This window comes from Lupinus angustifolius, chromosome LG04 (assembly GCF_001865875.1).
Source record: "Lupinus angustifolius cultivar Tanjil chromosome LG04, LupAngTanjil_v1.0, whole genome shotgun sequence".
Classification (NCBI taxonomy): Eukaryota; Viridiplantae; Streptophyta; class Magnoliopsida; order Fabales; family Fabaceae; genus Lupinus; species Lupinus angustifolius.
In genome coordinates this window covers 25223477-25240322 of record NC_032012.1, presented here as the reverse complement: position 1 = coordinate 25240322, position 16846 = coordinate 25223477, and the positions used below count along the sequence as shown (strand labels likewise).

Sequence of the window (16846 nt, the reverse complement as noted above, 5' to 3'; positions counted from 1 at the left end):
TTCCTATTTATAGAAATTAATTTAATATTTTTTATATTCTCAATATAATGAAGTTTTCTATTTTTATTTAAAATTAACTATTTATTTTGTTTACTAGTACGATGAGACAATATTCTTTGTTAACAAAAAAATAAACATTTCATTGAGCATGGGAGGATTGACAAGTGAATATCTTAAGAGAACCAAACATTTTTTTATTTTCAATTATTATTTACTCTTTCATCACATAAAAGATTGTTTTTTTTTCATTTTCTTTTAACCATAATTATTCTTCATGAGAGTCAATTATGGTCAAACTTGGTGGGATAAAACATCAAAATTTTCCTAACAAAATTTTATCGCAGTTGCATTCATGTAAAGTAAAGGATTAAGTTTTCCCAAAATAATGACTTCAACCTCAATACCCTTAACCTAGCATGTAAATAGGCATGTTGAAGAGGGAAAACCAGATCAACTAAACCAGACCCTTAAAAACCCTGTGAACAAAAGCTAGTTTTAAACTGGTTTTTAACTTAAATCTGTTTTGAACTAATTTGTCAGAAATCAAACTGGTTGAGTTGGTTTATAAAATGTTGAACATGTTTAGTGGGACATAAATGGAGTGACTTGCACAAACTGAACAATATTATCAGTCTGGTTTAACATGGAAAAAAACACTATGAACACCCCTGTCTGTAAAGTTCTTATAAGGGCACAATCCATTTTCATTATGGTCAACAACATTTCAATTGATCACTATGTTGTCCAGATTGGAAAAGTATTGTTGATCAGTTAAAGGGATTTAAGATGGTAAATGTATGTCGCCTTATCCTCATAAATGAAAATGTTTCTAAGATTTCGATCCACAACTTTTTAGATCAAAAGACAAACCAAAATTACCTTACCTGGAGGCACTCAAACATGTTAAAGAAAAAGAAAATAAAGTAACCAAAGACAATGTACAGTGACCAATACCATCAGGGTGCCCCTATATGTAAAGTATTGGAGTTTGGATGTCTAAATAGGATCAATTATTGATATTGTTCAAATAATATGGGACCAATAAGGGCCCTCGAGCAATGTCTAGAGGCACAAACTGTGTCCTAGAAATCTTGTAGCTGCTGTCGAGTATGAATGAGGGGCAACTTAAACAAAATAAATAAATAAATCATAGGATTAAAAGACTAATTTTCCCAGTATTGTTTTAAAAAAGCAAAAAAAATCACAAAATTTTACTTTTGTGGTTAATCACATATCCACTAGCATGAGTAATATAGGGTAAAGCAACATACTAACCAACTAACATAACATCAGTATAGGGCAGAAGGAATTTGAACAAGTATATCACCTGGAGTTGGAAAAATTAAAAGCAAGTATTGAGAATAAATTCTGAGTAAATTACTATACCTGAAACCCCAGGATTACTTTTAATCATCTACCAAATGTTGGCAAATCATACAACAAACACTACACAATACTAGTCATTTTAACAAAACTGCATGAGACAGTAATGTATCAAACAGGCCTTAGTAGCAAACTAATCTACCATGATATAAAAAAACACCTCTCTTTACATAATTCTAATCTGCTAAAAACTATGACTTTCTAGCAGATAATGCCGCACAACACAAGGATATTAATTACATGGTTTCCCTTCTTATACTCAACCTGTGATTGTCGTCCAACTAGGGGGAAGTCGGTCAGAAGTAGTAGGCATGCTTCTAATGCTAATGTCAAGTGGCAAGAGACGGTACTGCAAGTCAAGCTCCTGGAAAATCTTGATCATCTCTTCAATCAAAAGGGATCTCCTCAAGAATCTTTCTCCCATGTCTTGGAAATTCATTTTATGTGTTGGCCATATTGCCAATCTTATCATGTTTAATTGTTCACAATCCTTGAAGACTATGAGAGGTGAAGCATACCAATGCTCCTTTTTGTTGTCAATGTAACTGCATTGTAGTCATTGGGCAGTTTCAACCAATCAGATTTATATACACCAACATGCATACAACAAAAACATAGGGCGCATTTTCCAGTACATACCTTTGTATTCTGTGTTTCACAGCTGAAATCTTTTCAATTGGGGTACATACATGTATACAGAATTCAATAGCATCTCCCATATCAGGACTACGGTAGAAGTTATTTATGGCCTTAGTAGCAAGGACACTGTTCGGGATCAGAATCTTTTGATTGTCGTATCTCAGAAATACGGTTGTTAATATGTTCATCTCTTCTACAACCATCTGAAATTAGTAAACAAAAATGGGAGGGGTGATATTAGGCCCCATTTGTATGAAAAGTGGCAATATGTAAACTACTAAGAGATAGATAGGTAGGTATTACCTGGATCCCATCAATTTCACATCTATCTCCCACGTCAAATGGGTGCAAGACGAACAAGAAAATAATTGATTCAAATATGGTCTTGCAGGTATTTCCAAATATAAATGCAACCAAGACAACCTGTGAGCTCAAGAAGAGAAGAAATTTGGTGGTGGCAATTCCTAATATCAAGAGCCAAATAATCACTATGATCAGTATAACTAAGAAATTGAGCATCCTATGAAGTTTGTTCACTGCCGTTTTGGTATCATTCAATGTCAGAGCAAGTGCTCTCCTCTCTCGGAAGGCAGTAACCTGCATAGTTTAATGATACTGCTGTAAATACTGTAAAAGTAAAACACAAACACTTGCACGTGAACATAATAGAAACCAGACAACAATAAAACAGCAACTCTTATCTCAAAGGAAAAATCAATCATAAGTGATAACACAAGGTATTTCAAAGTACGTGAGAACAAGTATTCATTAAAAATGAGCAAAAGAAGATAAGGAGAAGAGCAACATATATTTGGCTGCAATTTAGTTTTGACTGCACTTATGTTCCATTTGGTCTAGCATAGATGAAGATCTAAGCAGTGAATTGGCTTACAACCCCTCCCAACTGACACTTGGTATATACTATTTTAGGTTAAAGTTTATAAGTAACTAGATGCCATTGAATCATTTGAGAATGTGATGAAGATATAAATAATGAGCTACCCAAATTTGCCTCTAAAAGGTAAATAATGTTCCATCGAACATCAAAAATAAAAAGGACACGTGTGAATAAATTGTTTATACACTGCAGTAAATATATCCAGCCAGTTCTCTATATACAGAATCATGTAATTAATTCTTACCACCCAGTTCTTCAAGGCTGGTTTGCTGATTCTCCCACTATCAGATGCTCCTTCAAAGAGACTTATTGTTTTTTCAGCTTCATCTTCTCGCATAAAACGCAGCAAGTCATCCAAGCGTATACACCTGCAGAATAAACCAATAAGATGACATAGAGAAATAGTAGAGAAAATGAATTAAAAACAAAGGCAAACTTATCATTCAATTATCAAACATAACAGGATTTGATCAAACAATAAAACAAGCTATAATCATAGTTTGTGAGCAACAAATTAATTAAAGGATCATAACCTGCAACCGCGCCTGGCAACATTTAGAAATATTTTCTTTGCTGCTGCTTTGGCCTCATTTTCACTTCTAATCTGTGTGGCATTCTCATCCTCAGTAGTTGACCCAAGTATCTGCTCATCCAATGTAGTAAGAGCCCCATGCCGAACCATATTAATCAACCTTTTCATATTCCAAGCAGAAACATTTTTCGGATTCAGCTTATGTAGATGATCAATAGTTATCCCACCCTTCCCATCATCCAACTTCTTCGAAAGCGGACGGGAAATCATAGGGCTTCTCTGAAGCACTCCACTCCTCAACTTTCCACTCTTGATGGTAGAGAAAGCAGTTGCCCTAAGACCAGGAGGTATGGTAACCCCAGCATTCTGCAGCTTCTGAACCTCGTCAGCAAGCTTTTGTTCCTCTTCTTCAGCCTTTTGAAGTTCAATCAAAGGCGGCCCCGAGAGTGTTTCAATCACAAACTGATTAAACAGTGACTCCTGAATCCTATCAAAGTAGGTACTAACATGGAAAGAAGAAGCAAGCACCTTAACCGCAAGGGTTTTCACCAACCATACCAGAGTACCCACCAAGAAGCACACCAAAATCTTAGTCACATAATCAAGGAAGGAACTTTTAGTTTCCCTCTGAACTCTCTTATCAAACAACAAGTGCCAAGCAATCAAAATAAGACCCAACCACACACAATTTTGCACTGCTTTCTTCACACCATACACAAAATACAACACTCTCTTCCTCAAAAGGAAATTCCTCTCAATACAAAACACAGCTATTCTAATCACCCAATCAGATACCAACCTACCACATATCAAAACCAAAATCATTACTTCCCATTTCCATAACTTAAGCTGCCACAGATTCTTGCTCCTCAAAAGAGGAATACTAAGAGTGGTTATCAAAAAACCAATAATCAAAATCAAGCTCAACCATTCAAGCAAAATCCAAAAGCTGAAACGAGTTTTTTTATACTCATCTGGAAGATCCTCTTCCAAAAAAGGATCATCCTCTTCATCATCACCACCCTTCTTTCCCGTAAATCCGGAGAACAGCTGACCCGATCTCGGTACCCGACCCGATTTCTTATCCGGCTCTTCAGGCGGGTCTAACAATCTGGACCGGGTTTTTGCCTTCAATAACGAACTTTTTCTCTGCATAGAAAGGTTCCTCTCAAATGAAGCATTTGAGGTGCACCTCAAAACCTCACCATCACCGGAGGGAGACGGAGATCCAGCTCCACGATCATGTTTCGGCGGCCGTTGAAACTCTCCGACCGACGGCGAATCCTTGCTATTCCTTCTTCTAACGAAGTGATCGTTTGCTACCTCAACCACGTTCAAAGCAGGTTCCTCGAACGAAACCTTTACATCCCTTGAGATACGGTACTGGTTCACCGTCGGCGACTCTTCAACCGGCGTAAGGTTCCCGTCGACGGAATCCTGCTGCAACTCGTCCATTTCCAAATCCATATCCAACGAAATCTCACCGGAAGCTCTCTGCTTATGCAAAAACTTCCCAATCAACCTCGCCGGTGGATCCTCCTCCAGCGACAACAACTGAGCTTTATGCCGAAAATCGAAACTCTCTTGATTTGCATTTTCTCGTTCATCAGTAGTACCATCATCATTCCAGAAATCGTAGCTTGATTCTCTCCAAATGGATGGAGAAACAAGAGTGGGATCAGTGTCATTAATCTTAATAACACAATCACCTCCGGCCGCCATAGAGGGCGGAGGATAAGGGTGGTTATTTTGTTGGTGGCGGAGGATTGGAAGATTTTCAGGATCGGAGGAAGATGAGTCAGCGTTTCCGGTAAGTGAGAACCTTCTAGAAAGCTTATTACTATATGAAGCATTGGAATTGAATGATTTTCTTATACTAGATTGCATGGAAGAGAAGAGAGAATAAGAAAATAAGTGATTAACAAAAGTAATCAATTAAAAATAATTAGTTAGTGGAAAGAGTGAGAGAAAGTAGAGTGAGTGACCAAGGTCCCAGAGAAACAGAAGAAATGTAAAAAGTAATTAAGAAAATGAGTGAGTGAGTTGGGGATTGAAAGTAGCGTCGGGACACATGTCCTCATTCATATCTCATTTAATGTATTATAAGTTAATCATAAAATTCCATTCATTTAAAAATAAAAATTATAAAATTAAAAATTAATATTTTAATATTATTTTATGATATTTGATTAGTCCGGAACAAATAGACGGATAAATTATGAGACAGCTGATATCATCGAAAGGATAGATGTTTGAACACTTTGCTGACACGTGTCACTGTTCTTGATATGTTCTTCCGCTACACACTACACACTCATCAATCTACTACCTTCCTTAAACTTTTGGCCTATGAAATGATGTGAACCTTGCACGATTACAGTCTTACACCATTATATATTTCATATATTAATAGTGAATAATATTGTGAAAATATTTATATTATATAAATATGAAATTCTTACTTTTTATTTAAGTGATAATTAGGACTTGAGTGACCAGCAAATAATATACTAAAATAGTTTAATAATAGTATAAATATTTATTACATCATCTTTATTTATTTAAATTATTTTTTAAGAATTAATTATGATTAAATATAAATAGTAAATTATGTGTGATATTTTTTTACTACAAACTAGTATTTCTCAAATTAAACACATGGGGCGTGTTTTAGTCAAAATAGTAATATGAATGGGATTTGGTGTTTTTTCGGCGCGGAATTCTATTTCCCTGGTTTTACCTAAGTTTGTTTTCTTATAGTTTAAAAGGCTGTCTTGAATGAATGTACCCAAAAAAACTAAAAGTAGTAGTATATCTTTTAAAAGGCTTCTAACTGTATTTACTTTATTAATTTCTTATCAAGAATTTTCCTTTTTAAATCTTTACCTAATATTGGTAAGCTAATGATTAATGTTCTCTTTGAAATTATATTCTCCATATTTTAAGAGATTAGTGTAGAAACTTCAAAAATGTAAGTGAAGAATAACCTCTATCATAATTCATGTCGACTTTTAAATAGGTGGTATGAAAGGGTTAAGTATTGAAGTTTGAATAGACCAATGTGGACAAAAACTGTTGATGACTCATTATGAATAATAATAATAGAAAGACAAATGATAACGCAACTGAACAGCTTGAATGGTAAGTTGAAATAGAATTAAACAAAAAAACATATTCACACTTTACACGCTAGCCATTATAGTTCAACAGGGTTGCTTCAATTAGTTAATGGGAGTGGACTAGTGGTATGTAAAGTTTTTAAGTATAAATAAAGTAAAATAAAACAAGTTTATATTTTTGTAATGTTTCATCGTTACTATCGCACAATTTCAAACTTCCTCGTCACATAGTTTATAGGAACTTTAATGATAAAAAAAATGTAATGTATATTATTATTTATCATTTAAATTTAATTATTATTCACTCTTTAAAAAATAATATAAATTAATGATGAATGATATATTGAATGTGTATAAATTTTTACATACATAATGTATAAATATTATACTCAACTTTAATTAAGGTATTTTATCATATGCATATTTTTCACAAGGATTAGTTAATCTCATTTGAAACAGTGACAATGTTTAATTAAGGTACTTTTTTTTACTATTTCTTAATAGTGTATCATAATTATAGTGTAATTTTCGATTCTTCACTTTTTTATTAACTATTTTTTACATTTTCTTCCATCTTTAAGAAATGAATGAAGTATTTGTTTAATAATTATATCCATATATTATCGTATGTGATTTTTAAGATGTATACTCACTCCTGTCCTTATTATTTATTATAAGACATAATATAGAAAATTTACATGGTCTTCTATATAAGACTTTTTACATTTTTATCTATTGTTGTGATGGAGACTATAAATTAATCTATAGTATTAAATGATGATAATATTGCAATCATATGTAATATTGTTTAAAAATCAAGAAAATCAGTTAGTTTTATTGATATGTATAATTTAGTATTTTTTGCACTAATACTCAATTACATTATGGGTAAGGAATTAATTCATGTTTGGTGTATCACTGTTTATCCCAACAAGTGATACTTTCAAAGTTGAACTTGTTACTTTTTGGTATTTTTAGAAATCTAACGAGACTTTATATCACAAAATCAACAATTTGTTGATTATGTACAATTTAGTTGAAAATATATGACTAGGTGGATATATAGAGTATTATTTAAACAAAGTATTTTTCTTGTAAGAAGGTTACATAGTATAAATATTTTTATATAATCTAATGTTTTTATGCAGCAAAAGTGATATTTTGGTTGGTTACTTTTTTCAAATTAGTTCCTCAATTATATGTTCACATCAGTCCCTTTGTATAATTTTTACCAACATAAAATGACTAGAGACATACACGTGATCCACTTAAACCCTTGAGAATGTAAGAAAGTAAAAATAAAAATTAACAGGAAGAGCAATATGATAATTCAGAAACCAAATTTAAAAAGGTTTTAATATGTATACATTGACATGTAAGTATTTTTTACACTGTCAGCAAATCTCCATCACTCATATGTTAATTATCATCGACTTTCAAATAAAGTATAACAAATCAACGGTGGATGATATGCTGATAGTGTAAAAAAAAAATTACACTCATTTAAAAAGGGAACAAAATAGCATTTTTGCAATTTTATGGTGGGTTCACTAGTGAAAAGTCGGAAAAATATGGAATAGTTGTTTAGATAGAATAGAACATGCAAACAAATCAGAGATGAGTGAAGTGTCCCACTTTCATAGTTGTTTTAATGTCAACCATGCATTTATTGCTTCTATTTTATTTCAGAATATTTCTATCTCTTATTAATATTTCATTTGGTCCAACTCTATCCACGATCACTGTACTGTGCTCCTGTCAATTAATTGAAAGACATAATTTATGATACCACACAATCATACTTTTCATTCACTCCATAACTATAAGGAATAAAAAGTTGAAAGTTGAAACCATTCATTACAAATTATAGCTTTTAAAGTTTTGTAGTTTCTTAAATCAAAACTTTATCTTGTACTTTTTAACCAATAATATAGGAAAACTGAAAATAAACATACACAAGACAAAAAATAACTGGTAATTCAATACAATGTGTTTTAGATAATTTAATCTTATTATTAAGTTCAATCTATTAAAACAAGCCTTGTAAATATGATTAAGATTCATTTTTAAAGTTGGTGGTGTGGTAATCCTTAACACTGTGAAGGAACCAGATTGAAAATATGAACATCTTGTGTGGAATCTAGGAAAAAGGCAACCTATGATGTAGCTTTTTCTTTTAGTGCCGTCATTTTGTTGTCAACAGTGACAATGCTCTAATTAATGTTTGTTGTTTGTTTGGTACTAGAATTTGAATCTGGTCTAGTTGATATAATTTGAAAGCAACTGCCAGAGAGACCAGAAATTTCTAGTGCTCTAATCAATGTTAGTAATGACATGTGTAATTTGAAAGCAACTCCCATACAGACCAAAAATGCTAGTGCTCTAATTAATGTTCGTAATGATATGAATAAATGGTTTAGCATCACTCAGATAGATACTGATGAAGAGAGAAGTGAATAAAAGACTAAGAGAAAAATCATATGACGTGACAGTTTTATCTTCTAGATATATTGTAATGACATATTTATTATTAAATATATAAAAAAAGTAAATAATTTGTTTCTCCAGAGATAATTATTTTCTCTTCAAAAAAACATTCTCTAACAAATAATTTTTGATAGATTAAAACATATCATGTTGAGTTGGCAAATCAATTTTCCACATATATAAAATTGATTTGCATAACCAGAAAGATCCAATGCCTTAAATAAACAGCTGGGTTCTTAAGCAAGATATCAAATTTTTTATATATGTTGTGTATAAAAATTATTTTATTCATAAATGCAAAATTCACTACAATAATCATAAGCCTCGTTGAGGGGGACACTTTGGTCCTACAAAAAGAAAGATTAATTTTCATTTGCAAAACAAAAGGTTTTAAATCCAAAATTTACCAATGATTTACTCCAAGAAAAAATTGAAATTACTTAACTCCCCTATCCATAAAAAAACTGAGCAAAATGGAAGAAGTCTTTTATTTGGATGTCGTGCAGAAAATTTTCTAATATTTGAAATTCACTAAAAACTAATTTTTGATCTCATAAATTATTCATATATGCAAGCTTTATTGCTTTTCACAAGCACTTAAGAATCTACAAATTGAATGAATTAATGTTAATATAAAGACAAAAAAAAGTATGTCCAATACTTAAGGCTATTTTTGGGAGTTATACAAGAAAGAGAATGATCAAAGAGTTAGAAAAGGATGAAGGAATGAGGAAGGAAAATAATTGTCTTCCTTATTTAAGAGTATAAAATTTTGACGAGATAAATAAACTAATAATAATGTTAGAATATTTTTTATTTTATTTTTAAAATATAATTAACAATAAAAAATGGACAATAATATATAATCTTATATAATTTTCCTAGAATATTTAGGTATTTTTACCTTTTGACTCTAGAAAAATCATAAATCATAAATTTAGAGACTATAAAAATAGATATATTTTAAAAATTTGAGAAATCCTTCAAAATCTTTGTCTTACTGTTACAAATCCACAAACCATTAACCCATTGCAACATCCCATCAACCTTCATCTACAAACCTTTAGCACTATTACTTCCATCATGCCCCAATAGTGATCATCCCTATCCCACTTAAATGCAACATCCAATATGTCTTCTTCAAATTAAAGAACCCTCAACAAGATTTTGCAATTACCTAAGCCTTCACCCATTACCACCACTTAAATCCAAACATATTAAAGAAAAAGATAATAGAATAGCTGAAGACAATGCACACTGACCAATACCCTCAGGGTATATAAAACACAACCCATTTTTAAACTGGTTTAAAAATTAAATATGTAATGGAACTAGTTTGTTAAAAAACAAACCAATTGAGTTAGTTTATAAAATATTGAACTTGTTTAGTAGAACATAAATGGAGTGACTTGAACAAACTAAACAATATTATTGGTCTAGTTTAACATGGAAAAACATACTATGAACACCCTTGTTTGTAAAGTTCTTATAAGGGCACAATCCATTTTCATCATGGCCAATAACATTTCAAATGATCAACATGGTGTCCAGATTGGGAAAGTGTGGTTAATCATTGATCCTATCAACCAAGTGTTGAGTAGATCCGACCATTGGTAAGATGTTTGTTGTTGGTTGTTAGTCAACCTTTGGACGATGTGGAAGGCACTCTTAAACTAGAGAGTTAATATTAGGAAAGATGTGCTCAATCATAATTGTATAAAGAAAAATTTGGATGATAGATATATGCAATCTTATCCACATAAGTGAATATGTTTCTAGGATTCCAATCCACGACTTTTAGTTCATAAGATAAAAAATATTATTGCTCTCTCAAGATACTCAAACATATACTATCTTAATAAGAATATAATGAGCTGATATATTTACCATTATAGACATTTTAAAACTTTGACACTTGCATATTTAGGGGTTAAAATTGTAATAGCAAATATATTTTTTAAATAAAAAAAGAAAGAAAGAAAAAACCAGAATTGCTACGTGTTTATTCACAATGTGTCTATCATGTATGATTACCACACGTCTTTAAAGTCCAAATACTTTATTACTTCTCACCTCTTTCTATTTCTTCTTTCTTCTTCGTGACTTTTCATCTCTTTTGATATTTCTTTACATTTTTTCTTTCTTAATTTCCAACTCTTTTCTCTTTCATTTCTTCTTCTTATTTAAGGTAACAAAAGACATCAAGTATCAAAGTGTCATGCTCTACATTTCTTATATTTTTTCCTTAAAAAACTGATTTTTATTGTAGAAATGTTCTAGATCCTATTTTTATGGTTAAAAATTAGATCTTTATTATACATTACTTGGATTTTTTGCTTAAAAAATCAATCTTTACCGTAGAAATGTTCTGGATCTATTTATATGCTTAAAAATCAAATCTTTATTGTACATTTCTTACCTTTTTTTATTAAAATCTAATCTTTACTGTAGAAATATTTTGGATCCTATTTTTATGGTTAAAAATCGAACCTTTATTATACATTACTTGGATTTTTTGTTTAAAAATTCATCTTTACCGTAGAAATGTTCTAGATCCTTTTTTTATGGTTAAAAATCGGATCTTTCTTATACATTACTTGGATTTTTTGTTTAAAATTTCATTCTTTACTCTAGAAATGTTCTAGATCTTTTTTATGGTTAAAATCATATCCTTCTTATACATTACTTGATTTTTTTGCTTAAAATCTGATTTATCCTATTTTTATCGTTAAAAATAAGATCTTTAGTCATAAAAATATGTCACTGATAGAATTGTGTGTTGTTCATGCTGGTTTTTGAGACGTAAAGATCATTCGTATGAAGAATGATTACTATAACATTATTTTTCTATTTATTGATATCTAATAGTGTCTGAAATTTCTGATATTTCTTTATGTACATTTAAGTGAAAGTGCAAAGTGTCAAAAATTGCATTAGCAATGTTTTGCCTATGTTTTGATGAAGACAATAAGTTAGTTAAAGCTTGAAGATGGCTCAACAATCAAGATGTCGAGGACTCAAGTGATGTCTTATTAGACTTAGATTATAATTCTTTATTATCTTTTTAGAAGTCTAAGGTGTTTGCCATAGATATTGAGTCTAGGTTAGGTAAACCTATGTGTGAGTCTCACAAGACTTAATAAAGTAATTAATCCACTAAAATGAGACATCACCTAGAAATATATGATAATTGGGTTCATGCATTTGAATACATTGATTTTGTGCATTAAATGTATTATATTTTGGAAATCATATATTGCACGAGCATATATCATATAAGTAGTTTACCATTTAATCATGTATTAAAAATACACTAGTTAATCGATTAACCGTTAATCGATTAACAGAATCACAGTTTCAACAGAAAACTGAAAAACTGAAAACAATTATTTTCAACAACCTGTTAATCGATTAAATGGGTACTTAATCGGTTAACTGGGACTTCAGACAATTTTCTATTTAAACTGAAATCTCAGCATGTGTGGCATAAGAATCCATACATTTTTACATCATTATCTCTGCATATTTTCGAGTTAGTTACTGTCATATCTAGGAGAAAATATTGCATGTTGAATTAGGAGAAAGATTAGATAATGCTAAGGCTTTAACTTTCACATCCACATTGCATGTTCTTTGAAAAGTTTTCTTGCATCATTCTTGTGTTTCTTGAAAAGAAAATGAGATAGTTTTTTTATGATTGCATATTTTCAGAAACCTCATGCATGTATATTCATATTAGACTAGGAAGTCTTGTGAGTTCTTGCTTAGGTTTTAGTCTTTGATCTTTATTGTAATATCTGAGTATTAAGTACTCATTCATAACTCAAAGCATTGTAATTCAAGGATTGGAAAAATCCTAGCTGCGGTTAGGTAAAGTGTTCTTCATAAAGGCTTGGAGGTATTGGGATAAAGAGTGATACCTTGGCTGGGGCAGAATCGTGGTAAAAAAGGTTTTCTTGGAGGCGGTTTTGGGAAAGGTCAAACTAAGGGTGACGAAGTTCTTTGGGTTCCAAGAAAGGAGCGTTCGAGTCTTGTAATTGGAAACGTGTATGTAACGTACATTGTGTTTTATAGTGAAGAAGGAAAATCTCCCAGATCAGAGGGGATGACTGGAAGTAGTTTTGCAGTGGACAGCAAAACGAACCAAGATAAAATCATTGCACAATATTTTCTATTCTTTTCTCTTTTATATTTCAAGATGTTTTAATGCGAGTTTGAAATTGATATTTTGCATGCTTATATTTTGCTATGTTCTTGTTAATCTTGCATAAAAATATATGTTGTATATTTGCTTATGTGTTGGTTAATAACTGTACAAGTTGCTGATCTAATAATTCTGTTTCTGTTTTGATTTAATCGATTAAGCCTAGTGGTTAATCGATTAACTGTGCATTTTTTCAGCAAATGTGTAAAAACCAAAAAAATGGAACCTGAGCTCCGCCACACCTATTCAACCTCCCTTTTAGGTGTATTCTGCCACTGATACCAAACATTAAAAACTCTTCTGATATTTCTTTATCTACATTGCTAATGAGATACTTCTAATATAATAATAGTGTATGATATTATAAAATTGTGTATGATATTATAAAATGCATTACTAATGACAGATCTTTGAGTTTACTATATTGTCATTGTTAGTACCATGATTACTGTAACATTATTTTTCTTTTTATTGATATTTTCTTTCCAGTAGTTCTATCTAATAATGTCTGAAATTTCTTTATGTACATTTAAGAACTCTTCTGATATTTCTTTATCTACATTGCCAATGAGTTACTTCTAATCTAATAATAGTGTATGATATTATAAAATTGTGTATGAAATTGTGTATGATATTATAAAATGCATTACTAATGACTTATCGAGTTCACTACATTGTTAGTGTTAGTACCGTTTTTAACATATAATTATATTGTTTATTAATTTTTGAACATTAGAATTTTCTTAATTTGCACTTTAATGGGTCTTCTTTAGTAGACTTTGTTAATACAAAATTCATTCCATATAAATCTCACAGTAATCTGTTTTGATGGGCTTAATTGAGTGATAGGAGTTTGTATTTTAAAGTTTTGAAGTTTGTCTTTCCAAAATGCGTGTATTACACGTCAAATATCTTCAATGGGTTTTTATACAGATTTTAGTCTTAGAGTTGATTAATCTTATTTATATAACTCAACTTTACATGGACAAAAGTCACCCCTATTATATATTGTTGTTTACTTCACTTCACTTCATTAGGTGCTCTTATGTTTTTTTATGAGTCGGGACTCTACATGTCTATTGTTATGATGAATGTCACATGTTTTTAAATGTCACATGTCTATCTAAAAATAACTTATTAAAATATTCCATATATCGCATTCTTAATTCAAAAATCTTTGTTTCTTTGTAATACAAAGTTTATTTAATGTGATTTCATTAAAAAAATAACGTTAAACAAAGACAACATCATTATATGCAACATGTTTTTAGAAGATATAATAACATCAAATGTGTTTATTTCTCTTCGTCATGCATATATAGCTGAGAGTCATGACTTTAAAAAAATAAGGCCTACAAAATATATGTGGTAGCCTACCTATTAGCTACCTCATCAAAAAATTATCTTAACATTTTTTATTTTACAACAATATTCTTTCTTTCGTGAATTGTGAGTCATGTCTTCAATATTCTTTCTTATATTCTTTTTTTTACCTAACAACAATATTCCTTCTTATATGTATGTCTTGATGTTTTGATTTGTGGTTGGTTAATGTTTTTATAAGTTAGTCTTTGTTGTATTAATGTCAACATCACGACCCCTCAAGTTGATAAGGGATTTGAATGATTCAAAACACATGTGGAAGATCGCTGTTAGAATTATTGAAATTTGGTATGTTCAACTTCCACCAAAACTTGGACATCTGGAAATGATATTGATGGATTACAAGGTAATATGTTATAAAAAAAGTCATTTTTTTTAGGTTATTAATCTCCAATTCTTTTAATTAATTTAAGGAGACTAGATCCAAGTCTCTGTAAAAAGGGTGAGTTCAATTAATGGAGAGAACATTTAGTTGAAAATAACACCTATGTCATGCATAATTTCAATGTGTTCTACAATGATCTTCAATTTAAGGCTTGCATAATACAACTCTAAGAGATAAAGAGTTTCCCTATATTCCGCAATTTGAATTTGTTTTTAAAAAGTTTGCTGAAATACTTGTTGGCAACTTTGAAAGTCATTTGTTAGTAGGTAATTATTTATTTATATAAGATATATATTTTCATATTTATCTAATTTTACTTTATTTCTATTATATTAACACTTTATTATGATTAATTTGTAAACATTATTGGCGCTATTGATAAGATGGTTTTTTCTCAGACACAAGCTTCTTTAAAGAAAGTTATTTTCACTCTCAAAGATTCTAGGTAATTGGAAGGAGACTTTATTTGTTATTCTCAGTAATTAACTTATTTTATCACACAAGTTTTCCACTCTAATTTTTAAACAGTGGTGATGTTATAACATGTACTCTATGGAAAACCCTAACCATGATTTTTTTTAATTGTTACAACAACTTTACCCTTGGTAAGCCCATGATTGTTCTGTTGTCACATGCCAGAGTGAAGGAAAGACAAGGTATTTCTTATCCTTTTACAATTACATTGTCCCGATTATTCAATTATGAATTTGACATGAAAGTTGATTGTTTTGTAGGTAATATCCACCCACTATGAACAATTCATGGTGCGAATCAAAAATATTGATTGATGATGAAATTCCTGATTATATGAAATATAAGGATAGGTACAAACATTTAACATTTCATATAAATGTCACATTCTATTCATATTAATCTGTTTCGATGTCTTCTCTATTAGGTTATCACACATTTGTTTGTTTATTATATTAATCATTTTGTTTTTTGTATTGCTTTTTGTAGTTTTGCAACTTTTAGTCTGTCACCTGCCACAAAACCCCCACTTTAAATCCACTCAATTGTCATCTTCCAAGGTGGCCAAGCATATCAAGACTGAATGATTTCCAATTGTCACAGTATTCTAATTTATCTGATGATGATCGTTTCATGTAAAAGGCTGAGGTGAAGACTCTTTCTGAAATTGTTGCCTTAACATCAGCTGAGGTATATGTATGTTGTGTTTGCCTTTTTTCTATTAGTTATGTCCTAACCCAATTTTCTTAATGTTTAGGAAATAATTTGTGTTACTATTGGAACAACTGCAATGTTTATTGTTGGGAAACAAGGATGGTACTATGATGATTGTTTGAAGTGCGCTAAGAATTTTGATGTTAAAGACGGACCTTTTACGTGCAAGTGTGGAACTTATAACTTGAGTTCTACCTCAAGGTAAAACTATTTCATTATATAGTTTACATTTAAAAAATTATTATGTTCAATTTCATTGTTTATTTTTAATTTGGATTTATTTTTAAGGTACAAATTGGACATTAAGGTTATTCATGAGAATGGAAGTAGTAGGTTTGTCTTCTAGGATCGTCAATGTGCTGATATCATTGGAGTATCTGCTTGCGAGCTTAGAAATCAGATGGTTGCAGTAAATATTTTTACATACATTCATTTTGATAAATTGATAACACATTAAGGCACAATATTCACGATATTAAAGTTTTATGTTTCTATCTGTAGGAAGGTGAGGATGATCCAAAGACATTTCTCTAATACTTGACATGCTGCTTGCAAGGACAATGACATTTAGAGTCAAAGTCCAACCATCTTACCACCAATCCTTTGTGATAAGGCTATTTGAAAGTCCAAT

General features: G+C 30.8%; 1 protein-coding gene across 1 annotated transcript; it reads right to left on the bottom strand.

Moving 5' to 3' along the window:
- Positions 1356 to 5424, bottom strand: LOC109346548 (mechanosensitive ion channel protein 6-like). Its single transcript, XM_019586161.1, has 5 exons — positions 3454 to 5424; positions 3165 to 3288; positions 2326 to 2619; positions 2023 to 2225; positions 1356 to 1928 (listed from the first exon to the last, which is right to left on the bottom strand). Exons 1-5 carry the CDS (start codon positions 5337 to 5339, stop codon positions 1643 to 1645), a joined length of 2793 nt encoding a protein of 930 aa, XP_019441706.1. The 5' UTR covers positions 5340 to 5424; the 3' UTR covers positions 1356 to 1642.

What these genes read in the sequence shown, in the direction of transcription:
- LOC109346548 (XM_019586161.1), bottom strand. Translation starts at nt 5,339, where the DNA reads ATGCAATCTAGTATAAGAAAATCATTCAATTCCAATGCTTCATATAGT. An exon ending in CAGCCTTGAAGAACTGGGTG is followed by an intron (nt 2,620 to 3,164) that starts GTAAGAATTAAT and finishes TAAACTATGCAG; the next exon opens with GTTACTGCCTTCCGAGAGAG. An exon ending in GTGAAACACAGAATACAAAG is followed by an intron (nt 1,929 to 2,022) that starts GTATGTACTGGA and finishes ACTACAATGCAG; the next exon opens with TTACATTGACAACAAAAAGG.